This window comes from Bubalus bubalis, chromosome 4, assembly GCF_019923935.1.
Source record: "Bubalus bubalis isolate 160015118507 breed Murrah chromosome 4, NDDB_SH_1, whole genome shotgun sequence".
In the NCBI taxonomy this organism is placed as follows: domain Eukaryota; kingdom Metazoa; phylum Chordata; class Mammalia; order Artiodactyla; family Bovidae; genus Bubalus; species Bubalus bubalis.
Window position 1 is genome coordinate 89896473 of NC_059160.1, and position 19658 is coordinate 89916130.

Consider the following 19658-nt stretch of genomic DNA (forward strand, 5'->3'; position numbering starts at 1 on the left):
ATGTGTACCACAACTTCTTTATCCATTCATCTGTCAGTGGACATCTAGGTTGCTTTCATGTCCTAACTATTGTTAATAGTGCTGCAGTAAACAGTGGGGTGCATGTGTCTTTGTCAGTTATGGTTTCCTCAGAGTATATGTCCAATAGTGGGATTGTTGGGTCATATGGTAGTTTTATTCCTAGTTTTTTAAGGAATCTCCACGCTATTCTCCATAGTGGCTGTTATCAATTTGTATTCCCATCAACAGTGCAAGAGGGTTCCCTTTTCTCCATACCCTCTCCAGCATTTATTGTTTGTGGATTGTTTGATGATGGCTGTTCTGACCAGTGTTAGGTGGTAACCTCATTGTAGTTTTGATTTGCATTTCTCTAATAATGAGCAGTGTTGAGCATCTTTTCATGTGTTTATTAGCCATCTGTGGATACAGAATTCTTACTTGACAGTATTTTCTTTCAGCATTTTGAATGTGTTATTTCATTGCCTTCTGGTCTCCCTTGTTTCTGATGAGAAGTTAGCCACTAGTTACATCTTTGTGTCCCTGTAAAATGATAGTCCCAAGATTTTCTGTTTTGAGCTTTCGTCAGTTTTACTATATATCTAGGTGTGGATTTCTGTGTTTCAGTTGTCATGGTTCATTTAGCTTCTTAAAGTGTAGATTAATTGTAAAAGTCAGTTTGTATAGTTTTTGGTCACTGTTTCTATATCCTTTCCACTTCTGGAACTCGTAATTCATGTATGTTGGTACATTTGATATTGTTCCACAGGTCTTTAAGGCTATGTTTGTTTTTCTTTATTCTTTTCTCTCTTTTCAGATTAGATAATTTCTGTTACTCTTTCTTCAGGTTTATTTTTTATTCTGCTTCAGTGTTCAACTCTGGGGTTTTGTTTGGTCTTTTTTATAATTATTTTTAGTTGTTGAGATTTTCTATTTATGACATTGTTCTTATAATTTTCCTTAGTCTTTTAAAGACTTTGAAGTCTGTGTTTGCTAAGGCTGGCATTGGGCCTACTCAGAGATATTTTCAATCACATAGGGTCTTTTTTTCCCTTCTCAGTTTGGGTCACACTTTCTTGCATTTTTACATCTTACAAATTTTTGTTGAAACTGTGGACATTTTACATAATATATTGTAGCAGTTTTGGATTCTGATTTTTCTCCCTTTTGAGGGTTGTTGTTGCTTTGTTATTATTGTTGTTTTTAAAGTAGCTTGCCTGAGCTAAATCTGGAATTTTTCTGTGTGGTGTGTGACTGCTGATACCTGCTCAGTTTTTTGTTATTTTAATTTCTGTTTTAATTTTTGTGTTTGGCTTCCTGGAGTGGCACCTGCATCTGCGTTGCTTAGTGGTCAGTCAATGATTGGTCAGAGATTGTGCTAGATAGTGTGCTAGCTATTGTTCTAAATGCCGAGTAAGACTTCTACTCTCTGCTGATCTTTATCTGTTTGAGGAAGCTCCTTCAAAGTTCAGGCCATTTCAAAGTCTGCCCTAACTTTTACCTTCCCCCAGGCCCTTTTGTGTCTTTTCTGCCTCTCTGTGCAGGCTCCTGGTGTGTGAATGTGTAGACATTTATCGAGGCCCCTTATAGTTTCTTCTCTAGATTTCCTTTTTTAATTTCTGACTAGTTTGCTGCCCCATTGTTTGCACTAACTATGACGGCGACCTCAGGATATCGGAGCCCTTGGTCTTGCTTTTCTGTTTGCCCCCAATAATGCAAACTCTTATTGACAATGCGGATAGGATAGGCATGAGCTTTTTCTGTGCTTTGTTTTAAGTAAAGTCAGCCTTCTTTGTCAGTGAAACTGCTGGTTTTTACCACCTTGGTAGAACCAACTTCCCCACTGACCTCTGGGGATGGCAGTACTTTAGACAGTAATGCCACAGATTCCCTCTGTTCTCGCCCCAAGTTCAGCAGTTTCTTATGAATAACTGCAGAGAAGGAAACATTCGAGAAAAAGCCTAAAGAGGGTGAGGAAGTATTCCGTGTAGCTATCTAGGGGAAGAACACTGGTGGCAGAGGCAACACCTTAAGGGCCTTAAGTTGAGAACATATCTGAGTTATAAAATGGACAATAAAGAGGCCAATGTGGCTGGTATAGAACACCTGAGAGGAAAAGTAGCAGGATGTGAGGTCAGAGAGAGAAAGGGTGCATGTGGACAGGGTGTTAGAGCAGATAAGACCTTTTAGGCCACTCTGAGGGCTCTGGCTTTTACTTTGAATGAAATGAGGAGCTGCTGGAGGGCTTTGAACAGCATAGTTGGGACATAATGTCTTATAATTTTAAAACAGCTATGTGAAACAGAAGCTAGAGAGTAGCAGAATAGCAGACTCAGGATGCCAGCTAGGAGACTATTATAGTCTTGACTATAGCAGGTGAGAAATGATTGTGTCTTGGACGAAAGTGGTTGCAAGTGGAGTTGGTAAGAAGTGGGCCAGTTCTGGTGTATGTATAAGGTAGAACAAAGAGGATTTCTTCTGATGGATTGGTAGTGGGGAGGGAACGATACTGATCGTTTCTTTCAAAGGAATTTTCCTGTATTTCATCTGTGAATGTTTTTTCTGTTCCTTTTATTGAGTCCTCTGTTCTTGGAGTCTATTATATTGATTCTAATTATCCTTAGATTGGATCATTTTTATCTTCTAATAAATATTATCTTCTAATTGCTTAACTTCTTTTATGTTTTTATTATTATTATTATTCTGAAAGCCATCCCATTTCTCCATCCCATTCCTTCTATTTTCATTTGAATCTGTTCTGTTTCTGATACCTTATTAAATCTGTAATTGTGGTATTTTGTTTTTCAGATTTTCTTAGCTTTGCAGTAATCTTTCTTTTCATTCTATTTATCCTTATTCATTTTTTCATTTATTTCCTAGCTCTTATTTTACTTAATCTAAATTCTTATTTAAAGTATTCAAATAAGTATTCACTGAAAAATCTTTGATTTGAGGGCTTATATTGTTTCCCAGGTTTAGTTCTTCATCTGCTATCTGCTACATGGTAATTTATTTTCTCTCATTGTCTTTCTCTTTTGTTACTGAAGATTTGAGAGTTGCTGTGTCATTTTTATTGATGGCACATTGCAGGATCTCAGTTCCCCAATCAAGGATCGAACCCAGGCACATGGCAATGAAAGCTCAGAGTGCTAACCACTGGACTGTCAGGGAATCCACTAAGAGGCTGTTACTCTGAAGTCTTTATTTTACATTTATCCTCTTTTTTAAACTTTATTTTATATTGGCGTATAACCAGTTAACAGTGTTGTGATAGTTTCGGGTGCAGAGCAGAGCGACTCTGAGAACAGGCTTTTACTCTTGATGGATTTTTTTTTTTTAACTTACTCGTGACTTATCCCTTTTATTCTCCACACTGAAAAAATATTTCATATAAGTTTACTCTTATTTCCTTCTTGGGTTACATTTTGTAAAGTTTTTTTTTTTTTCTATCAGGTTTCTAGGTATAAGAGTTCCATTACCCTCCTCATGCTTTCTTTACCCATAAATTTTGGACATGTGTGTATTAAATGTTTAGCAATAAGGGAGGAAAAAGGCATTTGTATCTTTGCAATTTATAAAAGCTTTCTGTAGTATTGACTAATCCACATTCTGATGTTTCAGTTTTCCTTATTAAATTCCCTTTATTCTCTCCTTTTCCCTCTCACCCTCCTCCCAAATGTCTTGCAACTATATTTGAGCTGGGAAACCTGAGGAGGGGTTAGATAAAGGAAATTATAGAGGAAGAGAAAAGACCCTTGATTTATATAGGAAGAGCAGGTGGTAAGAGAGATCTTAGGGAGTGATAAGAAGTAACTATTTTAGTTTGTGAAGTAGAGGTGGGGATAAGATTTTTGAGATAGACACAAGAAGAATAAGAAAACATGCTTTCCATAGTGGCTGTACTACTTTGCATTCCCACCAACAGTGTAAGAGGGTTCCCTTTTCTCCACATCCTCTCCAGCATTTATTGCTTGCAGACTTTTGGATTGCAGCCATTCTGACTGGCGTGAAATGGTACCTCATAGTGGTTTTGATTTGCATTTCTCTGATAATGAGTGATGTTGAGCGTCTTTTCACGTGTTTGTTAGCCATCTGTATGTCTTCTTTGGAGAAATGTCTATTTAGTTCTTTGGCCCATTTTTTGATTGGGTCATTTATTTTTCTGGAATTGAGCTGTAGGAGTTGCTTGTATATTTTTGAGATTAGTTGTTTGTCTGTTGCTTCATTTGCTATTATTTTCTCCCATTCTGAAGGCTATCTTTTTCACCTTGCTAATAGTTTCCTTTGTTGTGCAGAAGCTTTTAAGTTTAATTAGGTCCCATTTGTTTATTTTTGCTTTTATTTCCAATATTCTGGGAGGTGGGTCATAGAGGATCCTGTGTGATGTATGTCGGAGAGTGTTTTGCCTATGTTCTCCTCTAGGAGTTTTATAGTTTCTGGTCTTACGTTTAGATCTTTAATCCATTTTGAGTTTATTTTTGTGTATGGTGTTAGAAAGTGCTCTAGTTTCATTCTTTTACAAGTGGTTGACCAATTTTCCCAGCACCACTTGTTAAAGAGATTCTCTTTAATCCATTTTATATTCTTGCCTTCTTTGTCAAAGATAAAGTGCCCATATGTGCGTGGATTTATCTCTGGGCTTTCTGGAGATTCCTTAAAAAACTGGAAATAGAACTGCCTTATGATCCAGCAATCCCACTGCTGGGCATACACACTGAGGAAACCAGAATGGAAAGAGACACGTGTACCCCAATGTTCATCGCAGCACTGTTTATAATAGCCAGGACATGGAAACAACCTAGATGTCCATCAGCAGATGAATGGATAAGCAAGCTGTGGTACATATGCACAATGGAGTATTACTCAGCCATTAAAAAGAATACATTTGAATCAGTTCTAATGAGGTGGATGAAACTGGAGCCTATTATACAGAGTGAAGTAAGCCAGAAAGAAAAACACCAATACAGTATCAGATCAGATCAGTTCCTTAGTTGTGTCTGACTCTTTGCGACCCCATGAACTACAGCACACCAGGCCTCCCTGTCCATCACCAATTCCCGGAGTTCATTCAGACTCATGTCCATCGAGTCAGTGATGCCATCCAGCCATCTCATCCTCTGTCATCCCCTTCTCCTCCTGCCCCCAATCCCTCCCAGCATCAGAGTCTTTTGCAATGAGTCAGCTCTTCCCATGAGGTGGCCAAAGTACTGGAGTTTCAGCTTCAGCATCATTCCCTCCAAAGAAATCCCAGGGCTGATCTCCTTCAGAATGGACTGGTTGGATCTCCTTGCAGTCCAAGGGACTCTCAAGAGTCTTCTGCAACACCACACTTCAAAAGCATCAATTCTTCGGCGCTCAGCCTTCTTCACAGTTCAACTCTCACATCCATACATGACCATAGGATAAACCATAGCCTTGACTAGACGAACCTTTGTTGGCAAAGTAATGTCTCTGCTTTTGAATATGCTATCTAGGTTGGTCATAACTTTCCTTCCAAGGAGTAAGTGTCTTTTAATTTCATGGCTGCAATCACCATCTGCAGTGATTTTGGAGCCCAGAAAAATAAAGTCTGACACTGTTTCCACTCTTTCCCCATCTATTTCCCATGAAGTGATGGGACCGGATGCCATGATCTTCATTTTCTGAATGTTGAGCTTTAAGCCAACTTTTTCACTCTCCTCTTTCACATTCATCAAGAGGCTTTTTAGTTCCTCTTCACTTTCTGCCATAAGGGTGGTGTCATCTGCATATCTGAGGTTGTTGATATTTCTCCCAGCAATCTTGATTCCAGCTTGTGTTTCTTCCAGTCCAACGTTTCTCATGATGTACTCTGCATATAAGTTAAATAAATAGGGTGACAATATACAGCCTTGACGAACTCCTTTTCCTATTTGGAACCAGTCTGTTGTTCCATGTCCAGTTCTAACGGTTGCTTCCTGACCTGTATACAGATTTCTCAAGAGGCAGATCAGGTGGTCTGGTATTCCCATCTCTTTCAGAATTTTCCACCGTTTATTGTGATCCACACAGTCAAAGGCTTTGGCATAGTCAATAAAGCAGAAATAGATGTTTTTCTGGAACTCTCTTGCTTTTTCCATGACCCAGCGGATGTTGGCAATTTGATCTCTGGTTCCTCTGCCTTTTCTAAAACCAGCTTGAACATCAGGAAGTTCACGGTTCATATATTGCTGAAGCCTGGCTTGGAGAATTTTAAGCATTACTTTACTAGCGTGTGAGATGAGTGCAATTGTGCGGTAGTTTGAGCATTCTTTGGCATTGCCTTTCTTTGGGATTGGAATGAAAACTGACCTTTTCCAGTATACTAACACATATATATGGAATTTAGAAAGATGGTAACAATAACCCTGTATACGAGACAGCAAAAGAGACACTGATGTATAGAACAGTCTTTTGGACTCTGTGGGAGAGGGAGAGGATGGGATGATTTGGGAGAATGGCATTGAAATATGAATAATATCATATATGAAACGAGTCGCCAGTCTAGGTTCGATGCACAATACTGGATGCTTGGGGCTGGTGCACTGGGACGACCCAGAGGGATGGTATGGGAAGGGAGGAGGGAGGAGGGCTCAGGATAGGGAACACATGTATACCTGTGGCAGATTCATTTTGATATATGGCAAATCCAATACAATATTGTAAAGTTAAATAAAATAAAATTTAAATAAATAAATAAAATTTAAAAAACAAAAACAAAAAAATCCAGTTTTTAGTTCTGAAAGAATTTGGCACTAAGTAAAAAAAAAAAAAAGAAAACACGCTTTCTGAACTGAGAAGATAGTTTGATTATAAGATTAAAATTTCTTAAGGAGAAAATTATTGCTTTTTTAAAAGTTTACAATGATTTCTTTTTTGAGAAACTTTAAAAAATCGAATTACAGTTGATTTACAATGTTGTATTAATTAAAATATTGCTTCTTACAACTGTATTCTTTCTAGAGTAGTTTTTTTTTTTTAAACAAGTGAATACCCTGTTTTCTCTCTCTCTCTCTTTTAAATAATTTGTTTATATTTGGTTGCACTGGATCTTCTTGCTACATGCAGGCTTTCTCTAGTTGTGGAGAGCGGGGGTTGTCTTTGTTGAGGTGCATGGGCTTCTTCTTGTGGCTTCTCTTGTTGCGGAGCACAGGTTCTAGGCGCACAGGCTCAGTAGTTGCGGCTTATGGGCTCAGTAGTTGTAGCTCATGGGCTTTAGTTGCTCTGCAGCACGTGGAATCTTCCTGGACCAGGGATTGAAGCCTGGCAGGCAAACTGTTACCCACTGTACCAACAGGGAAATCCTCGAGTAGTTTTCTTTTAATAACTAGTTTCATTTAGAAAAAGTATAAAATAAAGCATGTGGATATCTGTTAAAAATTTTGTACAGCTGTTACTGTCATAGTGAATATGTGTGTATGTTTGTTTTCCCCCTAGAATCTCCCTGGAAAAAGAGACATGAATGTCTGCAATGATATTTCTTGACATGAATTTGATATGAGAGAAGAAAAGGAGATCGACGGCTAGTGAACAGGATTTCAAATAACCAGGATTTTATATTTATCACCTTTGGTCACCTACTTTTAAATCAAAGACAACTACAGTCAGAACCAAGACAAGGCAAAATAATACTTTTCTTCTGCATTTTTTGAGACTAAAGAAACCTGAAATGTCTAGGAAACAAAACCAGAAGGGTAAGATTCCACGTGGGCATGAATTGTTAAAAGCATAGTTGTAGAGTCATGATCACCATTTCTATCTGTACATAGTTTTAAAAAACGTTCTCTTAATGTGTTTTGAGTGGTGTTATACTTTTGCTCACCTAGTGCAGTACTACTGATGGTTATAACTTATCTTTTAGTCATGACCACAGTTAATTTTAGAAGAGTATGGAACATTTGCAACGTTATCTGTTGTCCCTTTAATGAGCTGGATATTAGATTATAGCTTTTTGTGTTACTAGTTTGGGAATTCATATAACAATTGCTTTTCTGCTCTTATAAACTTGTTAAATTATAATATAATTTCAGGAAATCCAGACACATCTTGAAAGTGTACTTTTTGGAGGGTGAACATATGTTATAGAGGTAGGATATAACTTACTGCAGGATATTCTATATAATGTGAGTTGATGTTTCTTTGGAGATAGGAAATGAAACGAGTAAATGCTTCTAGTCACTGATTCTTCTTTAGCTTTCCTTCTGGGATTGTGACTCTAGCTTTTTGTGTAAAGTATAAATTGCAGAGAGTCAAGAAATATCAAAAATAGTTATACAAAGGAAAGGACAACAGAGACTACACTTTTTCAGCTTTCCAAGAAGACCTGCGAAAATGTAAAGGGACAAAGAGCACTTAAAACTGTCACACATAACTGGAATATATTTGTTAAAAGAATGACCATAGCTATCCTAGATTTTTTTCCCCCACATTTAGTTTAATTTTCAATTTAAAGATGATGTTCCTTAATTCAAAACAAAGCTATAGATCCAGGTCTCATATGCTAAACATGAAGGGAATGCTTAATTTTTTTTAATTGAAAATAGTTAGTGTACAATGTTACATTAGTGTCAGGTTCAGCAAAGTGATTCAGATGTGTATGTATACACATGTGCACTGTTCTTTTCCATTGTAAGTTATTATATTGAATATAGTTCCCTGTTGTTTACCTATTTTAGATATACTAGTGGGTATATGTTATTCCCAAACTCCTAATTTATCCCTCCCCACTGTTGTCCCCTTTGGTAACCGTAAGTTTTGTTTGCTAGGTATGGGAGTCTGTTTCTGTCTTATAGATAAGTTCATTTGTATCATTTTTTTTTTAGATTCCACATATAAGTGGTATCATATGATATTTGTTTTCCTCTGTTCACTTAATATGAAAATCTCTAGGTCCAAATCTATCCTTGCTGCTGCAAATTTCTTTCTTTTTTTTATGTCTGAGTGGTAGTCCAGTGGTGGTGGGTGTGTGTGTGTGTGTATCACATCTTCTTTATGAGTTCGTCTGTTGATGGACATTTAAATTGAAGGAAATTCTTTTAAACTTCTTAGTTTTGACTTGGCAAATCAAAAACCTCACTATAAGAAAACAATATACCAGAGCTGCTTGTGGTTTTGAAAGCTGTAGTTTCATTGTATAGTAAACCTGTGTAAAGAATATCGGAGCTCTAAAGAATGGTTAGATTACTAAAGAAGCTGAACTCTTCAAGGGAGTAAGATTTATCAACTGAAAAGTTTTAAAAATTTCATCTAAAGAGTTTAGCATTTAATTTTTCCCAAAAAAGTAAACTTTAGCAGATTGCTTTGGCCTTTTAAAAACTAGAGTCTATTTCATCTCTGTGTTGTTCCACAGCTATAAAAAAGTATCATTGCTTTCTATAATTGGTGTCCAGTTACTATACAGTAAATGTAGATTTAGATCACATCATAGGCATTAAATGCTAACAAATTTCGACTAAACATAGCCTGCATATACACTTAGTTGAAACAAAAGAAGCTTTTATGTCATTAGAACTTTCTCTGAAACAAATATATACTTATATATAACCTATATATATATTGGTTTTATATATATATATAAAGCCAATATATATATATGTTCAGATATTTTAACCAAAAAAATACAAAATACTTATAAAATTCTATCTCATTTAATTCATTTATATATTTAAAATTATATTGTTTTGGGTTTTCAGTTCAGTTCAGCTCAGTCTCTCAATTGTATCCTACTGTTTGTGACCCCATGCACTGCAGCACACCAGGCCTCCCTGTCCATCACCAGCTCGCGGAGTTTACTCAAATTCATGTCCATTGAGTCAGTGATGCCATCCAACCATCTCATCCTCTGTCGTCCCCTTCTCCTCCAGCTTTCAATCTTTCCCAGTATCAGGGTCTTTTCAAATGAGTTGGTTCTTTGCATCAGGTGGCCAAAGAATTGGAGTTTCAGCTTCAGCATCAGTCCTTCCAATGAATATTCAGGACTGATTTCCTTTAGGATGGACTGGTTGGATCTCCTTGCAGTCCAAGGGATTCTCAGGAGTCTTCACACCACAGTTCAAAACTATCAGTTCTTCGGTGCTCAACTTTCTTTATAGTCCAACTCTCACATCTGTACATGACTATTGGAAAAACCATAGCTTTCACTATATAGACCTTTGTTGGCAAAGGAATGTCTCTGCTTTTTAATGTGCTGTCTAGGCTGGTCATAACTTTTCTTCCCAGGAGCAAGCATCTTGTAATTTTAGTAGTCTAATAATTATACTGGCTTTATCAATTTAGTTATAATACATTAAAAAGATAGATACTATGGTAGTTTTTGTTCTCTAGAGACAACTCATTTATTAAGTGTCATTTTATAATGAGTTATGTTTTTATTCCACAGTAGACCACATTTCTATATTTTCCTGTATCCGTAACACTTGTGAATTTCTTAATGAAATATTTAGTGGAGTTAAACTTGTATGGCTTAAGTTAAGGTGAATTTTAATTACAACTATTGATTGCTCCAAGCCTTTTAGCCCAACACCTAGCAGAAGTAAATAAGATCAGTGCTTCTCAAACTGTGGTCTGTGAACTAAAGAAATACTTTAAAATGGAGAGTGTTTAGAAACTCTTTTATAGTCGTTTGACAGTGCTGTAACATCCAGACGCTTTCAAGGCAGTTTTATTGAGGTATAATTTAAATACTATAAAACTCATCTGTTATAAATGTAGTTTTATTACTTTTAGTAAAAAAAAATTTTTTTTTTTTTTTTAAATTTTGGCCATGCTGTGCAGCTTGTGGGATCTTAGTTCCCTGACCAGGCACTGATTGAACCCAGGTCCTCGGCAGTGAAAGTGCAGAGTCCTAACCACTGGATTGCTAGGGAATTCCCTGTTTTTAGTAAATGTATACAGTTGTGCAGCCATCACCACAATCCTATTTTAAAACACCTTCCTCAGCCCTAAAGGTATACTTAGTTACCTGTCTACAATCAGTTCCTGCTTTCCCAGGCAAACATGCCTACTTTCTCTGTCTTCAGTTTTGCCTTTTCTAGAGATTTCTAATAAACAGAGTAATCCAGTATGGTTTTGTGTCTGGCTTCTTAATGCTGTTTTTGAGGTTCATTATTGTTTTTTAATGTATCAGTAGCTTGCCACCTTTTACTGCTGAGTAGCGTTAAGGTTATAAAAAGTCACAGGTGTTTCTTTTACACTTTGCTACTCATGATACTTGTGTGACCAGAATTGTGGATGTTTCTCCCATGTTGACCAATTCTCTGATACCAGCCAAGTGTCCCTACAATCCAATTCAATTCTGATACTAGCTTCTTGGAGTTCATGTTAGATCCCACAGGTTAAGGGCTCAGTCCCCCAGACTGCTCCTGCTTCAGACACCAGTCCGTGAGGATCAGGTTCCCAAGTTATCCACCCTCAGTCCATCTTGACTACAAATGGGTGGTTTCTACAGCCCTCCTTCTCAGGTTCAGTAATTTGCTATAATGCTCACAGAAGTAAGGGAAACCACTTACCTATTTTTACTGGTTTATATACATAGTTGGTAAGTAACTTCAGTTGTGTCCGACTCTGTGTGACCCCATAGATGGCAGCCCGTGAGGCTCCCTCGTCCCTGGGATTCTCCAGGGAAGAACACTGGAGTGGTTTGCCGTTTCCTTCTCCAATGCATGAAAGTGAAAAGTGAAAGTGAAGTCGCTCAGTCGTGTCCGACTCTTAGCGACCCCATGGACTGTAGCCCACCAGGCTCCTCCATCCATGGGATTTTCCAGGCAACAGTACTGGAGTGGGGTGCCATTGCCTTCTCCATATATACATAGTAGAGGATGTTATAAAGAATACAGATGAACAGCCAGATGAAGGGATATATAGGGTAAGATCTGGAAGGGTCCTCAGTGCAGGAACTTCCATCTCCATGAAGTTGAGGTGTACTACTCTTCCAGCACACTGATGCATTCACTAACCTGGAAGCTCTCTGAACCCCATACTTCACAGAACTTTTTTTTCAAGGTTTTATCACATAAATATGATCAAGTATTAACCCTTACCTCTAATTCCTCTCCTTTCTCTTACCCAACAGATGGGAGTGAGGCTGAACATTCCAGGCCTCCAATCATGGGTTGATCTTTTTGGTGATAAAGCCCCCTTCCTGAAGCTCTCCAGGAGCCCACCAGATTGTTCATTAGAACTAAAGATGTACCTATCAACCAGGAAATTTAAAGGCATTTGCAATCTCTATTAGGAACTGGAGTCGAATACCAAATATTAGAACAACGAGATGCTCCTAGCATCTTCATTGCTTAGGGAGTTATGAAGGTTTTAGGAGCATTAGCTGCAGTTAGGGATGAAGACCAAAATATTTATTTCTTATTATATTACAATATCACAGATTATATCACCTTTTGTCTTCCATTTACCAGGTAATTATTCATTTGGATTAGTTCCAGTTGTGGCTATTATGAATAATTATAAATTATGAACATTTGCCTACAAGTCTTTGTGTAGACATATGTTTTTGTTTCTCATGGGGACATACCTAGCAGCAGAATTGTTTAACTTTCAAAGAAATTACCATGCCAAACTGTTTTCCAAAGTGGCTGACCATTTTATAATCCCACCAGCAATAAAGTGTTGGTTTTGAATGCTTCTTGTCCTTGCTGACACTTGGTATGGTACCATTTTCATTATAGCTATTTTTATAAATATAGCTATTTTTAACCTAGGTGTGTAAGGATATTTCATTCTTCCTTAATGTGGTTTTGATTGTACTTCCTTAGTAGTCAGTGATGTTCACTGTTTCTTCATGTGATTATTAGCAATTTGTATCTTCTTGGGTGAAATGTCTATTTAAATTCTTTATTCATTTTTACAAATTGGGTTATAGGTCTTTTCCCCCACACCCTGCAAAATTTTTAAATTGAGATATAGTTGATTTACAATATTATTTAAATTTCAGGTGTACAACATAGTGATTCATGATTTTTAAGGGTTCAGTTCAGTTCAGTTGCTCAGTTGTGTCTGACTCTTTGCAACCCTATGGACCGCAGCACGCCAGGCCTCCCTGTCAATCACCAACAGCCAGAGTTTACCCAAACTCATGTCCATTGAGTCGGTGATGCCATCCAACCATCTCATCCTCTGTCGTCCCCTTCTCCTCCCGCCTTCAATGTTTCCCAGTATCAGGCTTTTTTAAGCATTTTTTAATTTCATGGCTGCAGTCACCATCTGCAGTGATTTTGGAGCCCCCCAAAATAAAGTCAGCCACTGTTTCCCCATCTATTTGCCATGAAGTGATGGGACCAGGTGCCATGATCTTAATTTTCTGAATGTTGAGCTTTAAGCCAACTTTTTCACCCTCCTCTTTCACTTTCATCAAGAGGCTCTTTAGTTCTTCTTTGCTTTCTGCCATAAGGATGGTGCCATCTGCATATTGATATTTCTCCTGGCAATCTTGATTCTAGCTTGTGCTTCTTCCAGCCCAGCGTTTCTCATGATATACTCTGCATGTAAGTTAAATAATCAGGGTGACAATATACAGCCTTGACGTACTCCTTTTCCTATTTGGAACCAGTCTATTGTTCCATGTCCAGTTCTGACTGTTGCTTCCTGACCTGCATACAGGTTTCTCAAGGTGCAGGTCAGGTGGTCTAGTATTCCTATCTCTTTGAGAATTTTCCACAGTTTATTGTGATCCATACATTCAAAGACTTCAGCATAGTCAATAAAGCAGAAGTAGATGTTTTTCTGGAACTCTCTTGCTTTTTCCATGATCCAGCGGATGTTGGCAATTTGATCTCTGGTTCCTCTGCCTTTTCGAAAACCAGCTTGAACATCTGGAAGTTCATGGTTCGCGTATTTTGAAGCCTTGCTTGGAGAATTTTGAGCATTACTTTGCTAGCATGTGGGATGAGTGTAATTATGCGGTAGTTTGAGCATTCTTTGGCATTACCTTTCTTTGGGGTTATACCTTATTTATAGTTATTATAAGAGATTGTAAGTCTTCTTACTGACTTGTAAACATTTTTTATTCTGAGCATTATCAAGTATATGATTTGCAAATATATTTTCCCAGTCTGGCTTATCTTTTCATTTTCTTAATAGTTTCTTTTTCTTTTCCCCCTGCTGTGCAGCTTATGGGGTCTTAATTTTCTGATCAGGGATTGAACCTAGTCCTTAAGAGTCCTAATCAGTGGACCACCAGGAATTCCCAATGGTGTCTTTTTAAAAGTGAAAGTTTTTAACTTTGATAAAACCCACTTTATCTTTTCTTAAAGTGTAGAATAATAAAATGTAGAGTGAATCTGATCTTCCCTGGTGGCTCAGCAATAGAGAACCCGCCTGCCAACGCAGGAGATGCAGGTTTGATCTATGGGTTGGGTATATCTCCTGGAGAAGGAAATGGCGACCCACTCCAGTATTTTTACCTGGGAAATCCCATGGACAGAGGAGCCTGGTGCGCTACAGTCAATGGGGTCACAAGTTGGACACAACTTGGTGACTGAACAATGACAGAGTGAGTCCTCCAGTCCTTTCCCACACCAAAGCTTTGTTGGCTATCTTGGTTCTTCTATGTTTCTGTAGAAATTTAGACTCAGCTTATCAATTCATGCAAAAATATCTGCTTGGAATTTGATAGTGACTGCATTGAATCAATAGATTTGTGGTGAATTGGTTGTCTTTGCAATATTGAGTCTTTCAGTTAATGACTGTAGCATATCTCTACATTTATTTAGATCTTACTTTCTCTCAGCAATGTTGTACAGGTTTAAGTGCATGGACCTTGCAATTTCTTTGTTGAGTTTATTCCTGAGTAATTTATTCTTTTTAATGCTGCTGTGAATGGGATATTTTATTTTTGTTGTTGTTAAACTCGCTTGTTAGTTCAAGTAGTTTTTGGTAGCTAACTTAGATTTTCAATATACAGTGTCATGTCTTCTATGAATAAAGTTGGTTTTCTTCTTCTCCTCCATTCTAGATGACTATAATTTCTTTTTTCTTCCTTTCTGCATGGGTTTGAACTTCCAGTTCATTATTGCAAAGAAGTATGAGAGCAGACAGCTTTGCCTCGTTCTCACCCTTTGAGAGATGCATTTCATCTTTTACTGTTGAATATGATGTTCAGTTGGTAAAGAATCCACCTGCAATGCAGGAGACCTCGGTTCAGTTCCTGGGTTGGGAAGATCTGCTCGAGAAGGGCTACCCACTCTAGTATTCTCAAGGCTCCCTTGTGGCTCAGCTGGCAAAGGATCTGCCTGCAGTGCGGGAGACCTGGGTTTGATCCCTGGGTTGGGAAGATCCCCTGGAGAAGGGAAAGGCTACCCAGTCCAGTATTCCGGCCTGGAGAATTCCATGGACTGTAGAGTCCATAGGGTCACAAAGAGTCAGACACGACTGAGCAACTTTCACTTTCAGTTCATGATGTTAGCTGTAGGTTTTTCCTGGAAGCCCTCTATCAGTTTGAAGAAGGTCCTCTCTTTTCTTAACTTGCTGAGTTTTTACGTGAATGTGTTTCTGATTTTGTCATATGTTTTTTATGCATCTATTCCAGTGGTTCTTAAATGGGGGTGATTTTGCCCCTAGGGGATATTTGGCAATGTCTGGAGACATGTTTTATTGGTCACAACTTGGGGCCATGGTGCTATTGGCATCTAGTGGGTGTGGGTCCAGGATGCTATAAACATCCTACAGTACACAGGACAGCCCTTCACAACAAAGATTTGTTGGCTTTAAATGTCAATACTGCTGAAGTTGAGAAACTCTGATCTATTGTTATGATCATGTGTTTTTGTCCTTTATTTATATAGAGCATTATATTAACTTTCATGCTGCTGCTGCTGCTAAGTTGCTTTAGTCATGTCTGACTCTCGGCGATCCCAGAGACAGCAGCCCACCCAGTTCCACCGTCCCTAGGATTCTCCAGACAAGAGCACTGGAGTGGGTTGCCATTTCCTTCTCCAGTGCATGAAAGTGAAAAGTGAAAGTGAAGTCTCTCAGTCGTGTCTGACTCTTAGCGACCCCATGGACTGCAGCCCACCAGGCTCCTCCGTCCATGGGATTTTCCAGGCAAGAGTACTGGAGTGGGGTGCCATTGCCTGTTAAACCAATTCTGCATTCCTGGTATAAATCCCACTTGGTCATAGTTGGCTATGTTACTGTTCTCTGTTTTCTAATACTTTGTAATAAATATCTACACCAGTATTCATGAGAGAGGTCTGCAGTTTTCTGTTCTTGTGATGTGTTTGTCTAGTGTACGATTTGTTCTGAAGAATATGCCATGTGTGCTTAAAGAGAATATGTATTGATCTGTTAGGTGGAGTATTCTATATATGTCAGTTAGATCAAGTTGGGTGATCATGATGTTCAAGTCATCTATATCCTTACTCGTTTTCTGTTTAGTTCTGTCATTTACTAAGAGAAGAGTATTAAAATCTTCAGCTGTAATTGTTGAATTGGTATTGTTCATTTCTATTCTGTTCTAGTTTTTAATTCACATCTTTTAGGACTCTTATTAAATGTATATAGATTTGTAATTGGTTATATACTGCTGATATATTGATTTTCTTATCATTATAGTTTTTTTATCTCTAGTAATATTTTTGTCTTTAAAGTTTTAGTTTTTATGCTGGTAATATAGCTATTCCAGCTCTCTTATAGTTACCATTTGGAGGAAATATATTTTTCATCCTTTGTTTTCAATCTATTTATGTCTTGGAATCTCAGGGATATCTCTTGTAGACAACTATATAGGTAGATCTTGCTTTTTATCCAGTCTAACAACTCTGCATATGTGCATGCTAAATCGCTTCAGTAGCATCCAGCTCTTTGTGACCCCATGGACTGTAGCCCGCCAGGCTCCTCTGTCCATGGGAATTTTCCAGGCAAGAATACTGGAGTGGGTTGCCATGCCCTCCTCTAGGGGATCTTCCCAACCCAGGGATCAAACCTCTGTTTCTTACATCTCCTGCATTGGCAGGTGGGTTCTTTACCACTAGTGCCATCTTGGAAACCGCTCTAACAACTCTACCTTTTGATTATTTAGTCCTTTACATTTAAAATAATTATCAGTATGGTTCATGCCTGCCATTTGTTGTTTTCTGTATGTCTCATTTTTATTCCTTTATTACTCCTTTATTGCCTTCTTTTGAGTTAAACATACTTTTTAGTGTGTTTTAATTCTTCTGATTTTTAAAGCCATTTAAAAAAGTTATTTTATTAATGATTGCTCTAGGTTTTTATAGGCACCTTTTACTTATCACAAGCTACTTCAGGCTAATATTGACTTAATTCTGGTAAAATATAGTAACTTTGTTCCAGTATAGCCTCATTTCCCCTCTTCCTGTTTTGTACTATTGTTTTCACATACATTATATCTATATATGATATAACTATATTTAATTATAGCAATATCATGTTATTTATTGCTTTAACAATCTTATGCTTTTTGGAGAAATTGGAGAAGAGAAAATATATGTATACCTAATCTCTAATATTTACCCAAATATTTTACCATTTTGAGTACCCTTAATTCTTTCCTCTGGATTTGAATTCCTGTCTGGCTTCATTTCCTTTCAGCCTGAAGGGCTTCCTTTAGTTTTTCTTGAAGGGCGTACCTGACAGGAGTGGATTCTTTTAGCCTTTTTAAAATGTTTGTATTTTAACCTTCATTTTTGAAGAATAGTTTTACTGGATATAGAATTCTTCTTTGACTTTTTTTTTTTCTTTAGCCCTTGGAGAATGCCATTCCAGTGAATATGTTATAATATTCTTTGTTTGTGATGAGGCATTTTTCTTCTGTTGCTGGTAAGATTTTCCCCTTGTCTTCTAACAGTTTGACTGTTATACAGCTTGGTATGGCCCTCTTGGGAATTTCATCAAATGTTGGCCATTATTTCATCAATTTTTTTTTTTTTTTCCTGCTGCTTTCGCTCTTGCCTCTCCTGCTAGAAGTCCTAGTATATGTATGTTGGTAAGTTTGGTGTTATCCCAGAGGTAACTGAGACTGTGTTCATTTTTCTTGCCTTTTTTCCCCCCTACTTTTCAGATTGTTTACTTTCTATTGATTTCTTATTTATTTGTTTGTCTCTGCTGGGTCTTTGTTGCTCTTGGGCTTTTCTCTAGTTGTGGTGCATGAGCTTCTCATTGGAACAATTTCTCTTACTCCAAAGTGCAGGCTTTAGAACTTTTGTGTTCAGTAATTGTGGCTCAGTAGTTGTGGTTCATGGGCGTAGTTGTCCTGCAGCATGTGGGATCTTCCTGGACCAGGGATTGAACCTGTGTCTCCTGCATTGGCAGGTGGATTCTTTACCACTGAGCCACCAGGGAAGCCCTGTTGATTTCTTTTAAAGTTCGCTGATTCTTCTGCCATCTCAGATCTGCTGTTAGGTCTATGTAGTAAATTTTTCATTTGGGTATTATATTTTCAGTTAGACTTTCTTTTTAGCTCCTTTTTGTCATGTGTTTCTCTACTGAGATTCTCTGTTTGCTGAGTCAGTGTGACATATTTTCCTTAAATTCTTTGAATATGGTTATATTAACTGTTTTAAAGTATTTAAGTCTACTAGCTGAGCCTTCTCAGAATAAGTTTCTCTTGACTGGTGTTTGGTTTTTTCCTGTATATGAGTGAATCTTTCTTGTTTTAAAACTTTTTTTAAAAAAGTAGATAGTTTAGATCATATATTGTATCAACTCTGGGTTTTTATTAATTTTCTGAGGGTATTTTTAAAAATTAGTCTGAGTGTGATGAAGAATCTACTTCCTTCACGTGTACACTCAATAATCAGCACATTTTTAAATTGTAATTTTTATTTTTTAACTTTGCTTTTTAGGGGGTTGTCCCTGCGTCTTCAGTGTTTAGTGGTCAGCCAGTGGTTTGGACTGAGGTTGTGCTCAGGACATCTCAAACCTATAGACTTTTATCCTCTGCTGATTGATTTGTGTGGAGCACATTGAGTTCAGACAGTTCTCAGTTTTACATTGACTTTTACTTTCCACTGGCCTCTTGGGTCTCCCCAGTGCACATGCATAGTTTGTCATTTAGTTAGGGATGTGTAGAGAGTTTATTTAACTTTTCTTTTTTTTCTGGCTGCACCACACTGCTTGCAGGATCTCAGTTTCCCAACCAGTGAAAGCATGGAGTTCTAACCACTGGACTGCCAGAGAATTCTCTCTCTAGTTTTACTATGGCTCTTTTATGTATAGGATTTCTCTGATAAATTTCCTGTTTGTTTACCACTCAGTCAACTAAGACTCCAAATTCAGAAAGCAGCAAGTTTTTCATTTCCTACTGAGTTGTGTACTGTAGCTGACAGAGGTTTTTGCCCTCCTCTCCAGATCAAGGCCGCTTTCTTTGGGAATAAAGCTGTTGATTTTCATGGCCTTCCCTGCCCTAATAGAAGCTATTGTTCCCCAGCAGGTGGAAATAGAATGGGAGCAGTCCTAGGCAAGAAAGGTACAGACTCCACTCTTCTAACATAAGGCTCTAGCAGGTTCTCAATAATTTGTTGTGTGCCTTTGGTTGATTTCCATAGCCCTGAAATGGTTGTCCTTGGCAGTTTTATTCAATTTCATTCCTGTGTTTTAAGGAGAGGATTTGCCAGCCTGTTCACCACCTCTTGGGCCTCCCTGGTGGCTCAGCTGGTAAAGAGTCTGCCTCCAATGCTGAAGACCTGGGTTTG

At 37.8% G+C, this 19658-nt stretch overlaps 1 protein-coding gene across 5 annotated transcripts in view; it reads left to right on the plus strand.

Annotated features, from left to right (window-relative positions):
• The window catches only part of SPATS2 (spermatogenesis associated serine rich 2), a 159302-nt gene that overhangs the window by 71679 nt on the left and 67965 nt on the right, over nt 1–19658 (plus strand). For 3 of the 5 annotated variants that reach the window (XM_025284088.2, XM_025284087.2, XM_006075812.4), the window contains one exon: nt 7432–7688. The exons of 1 other annotated variant lie outside the window; for it this stretch is intronic. In XM_025284088.2, coding sequence (XP_025139873.1) covers nt 7664–7688 — 25 coding nt within the window. In that variant the 5' untranslated portion in view covers nt 7432–7663. Of the gene's footprint in view, nt 1–7431; nt 7689–8024; nt 8082–19658 lie in introns of all 5 variants that reach the window. One more of the 5 variants, XM_025284091.2, reaches the window with a different exon arrangement.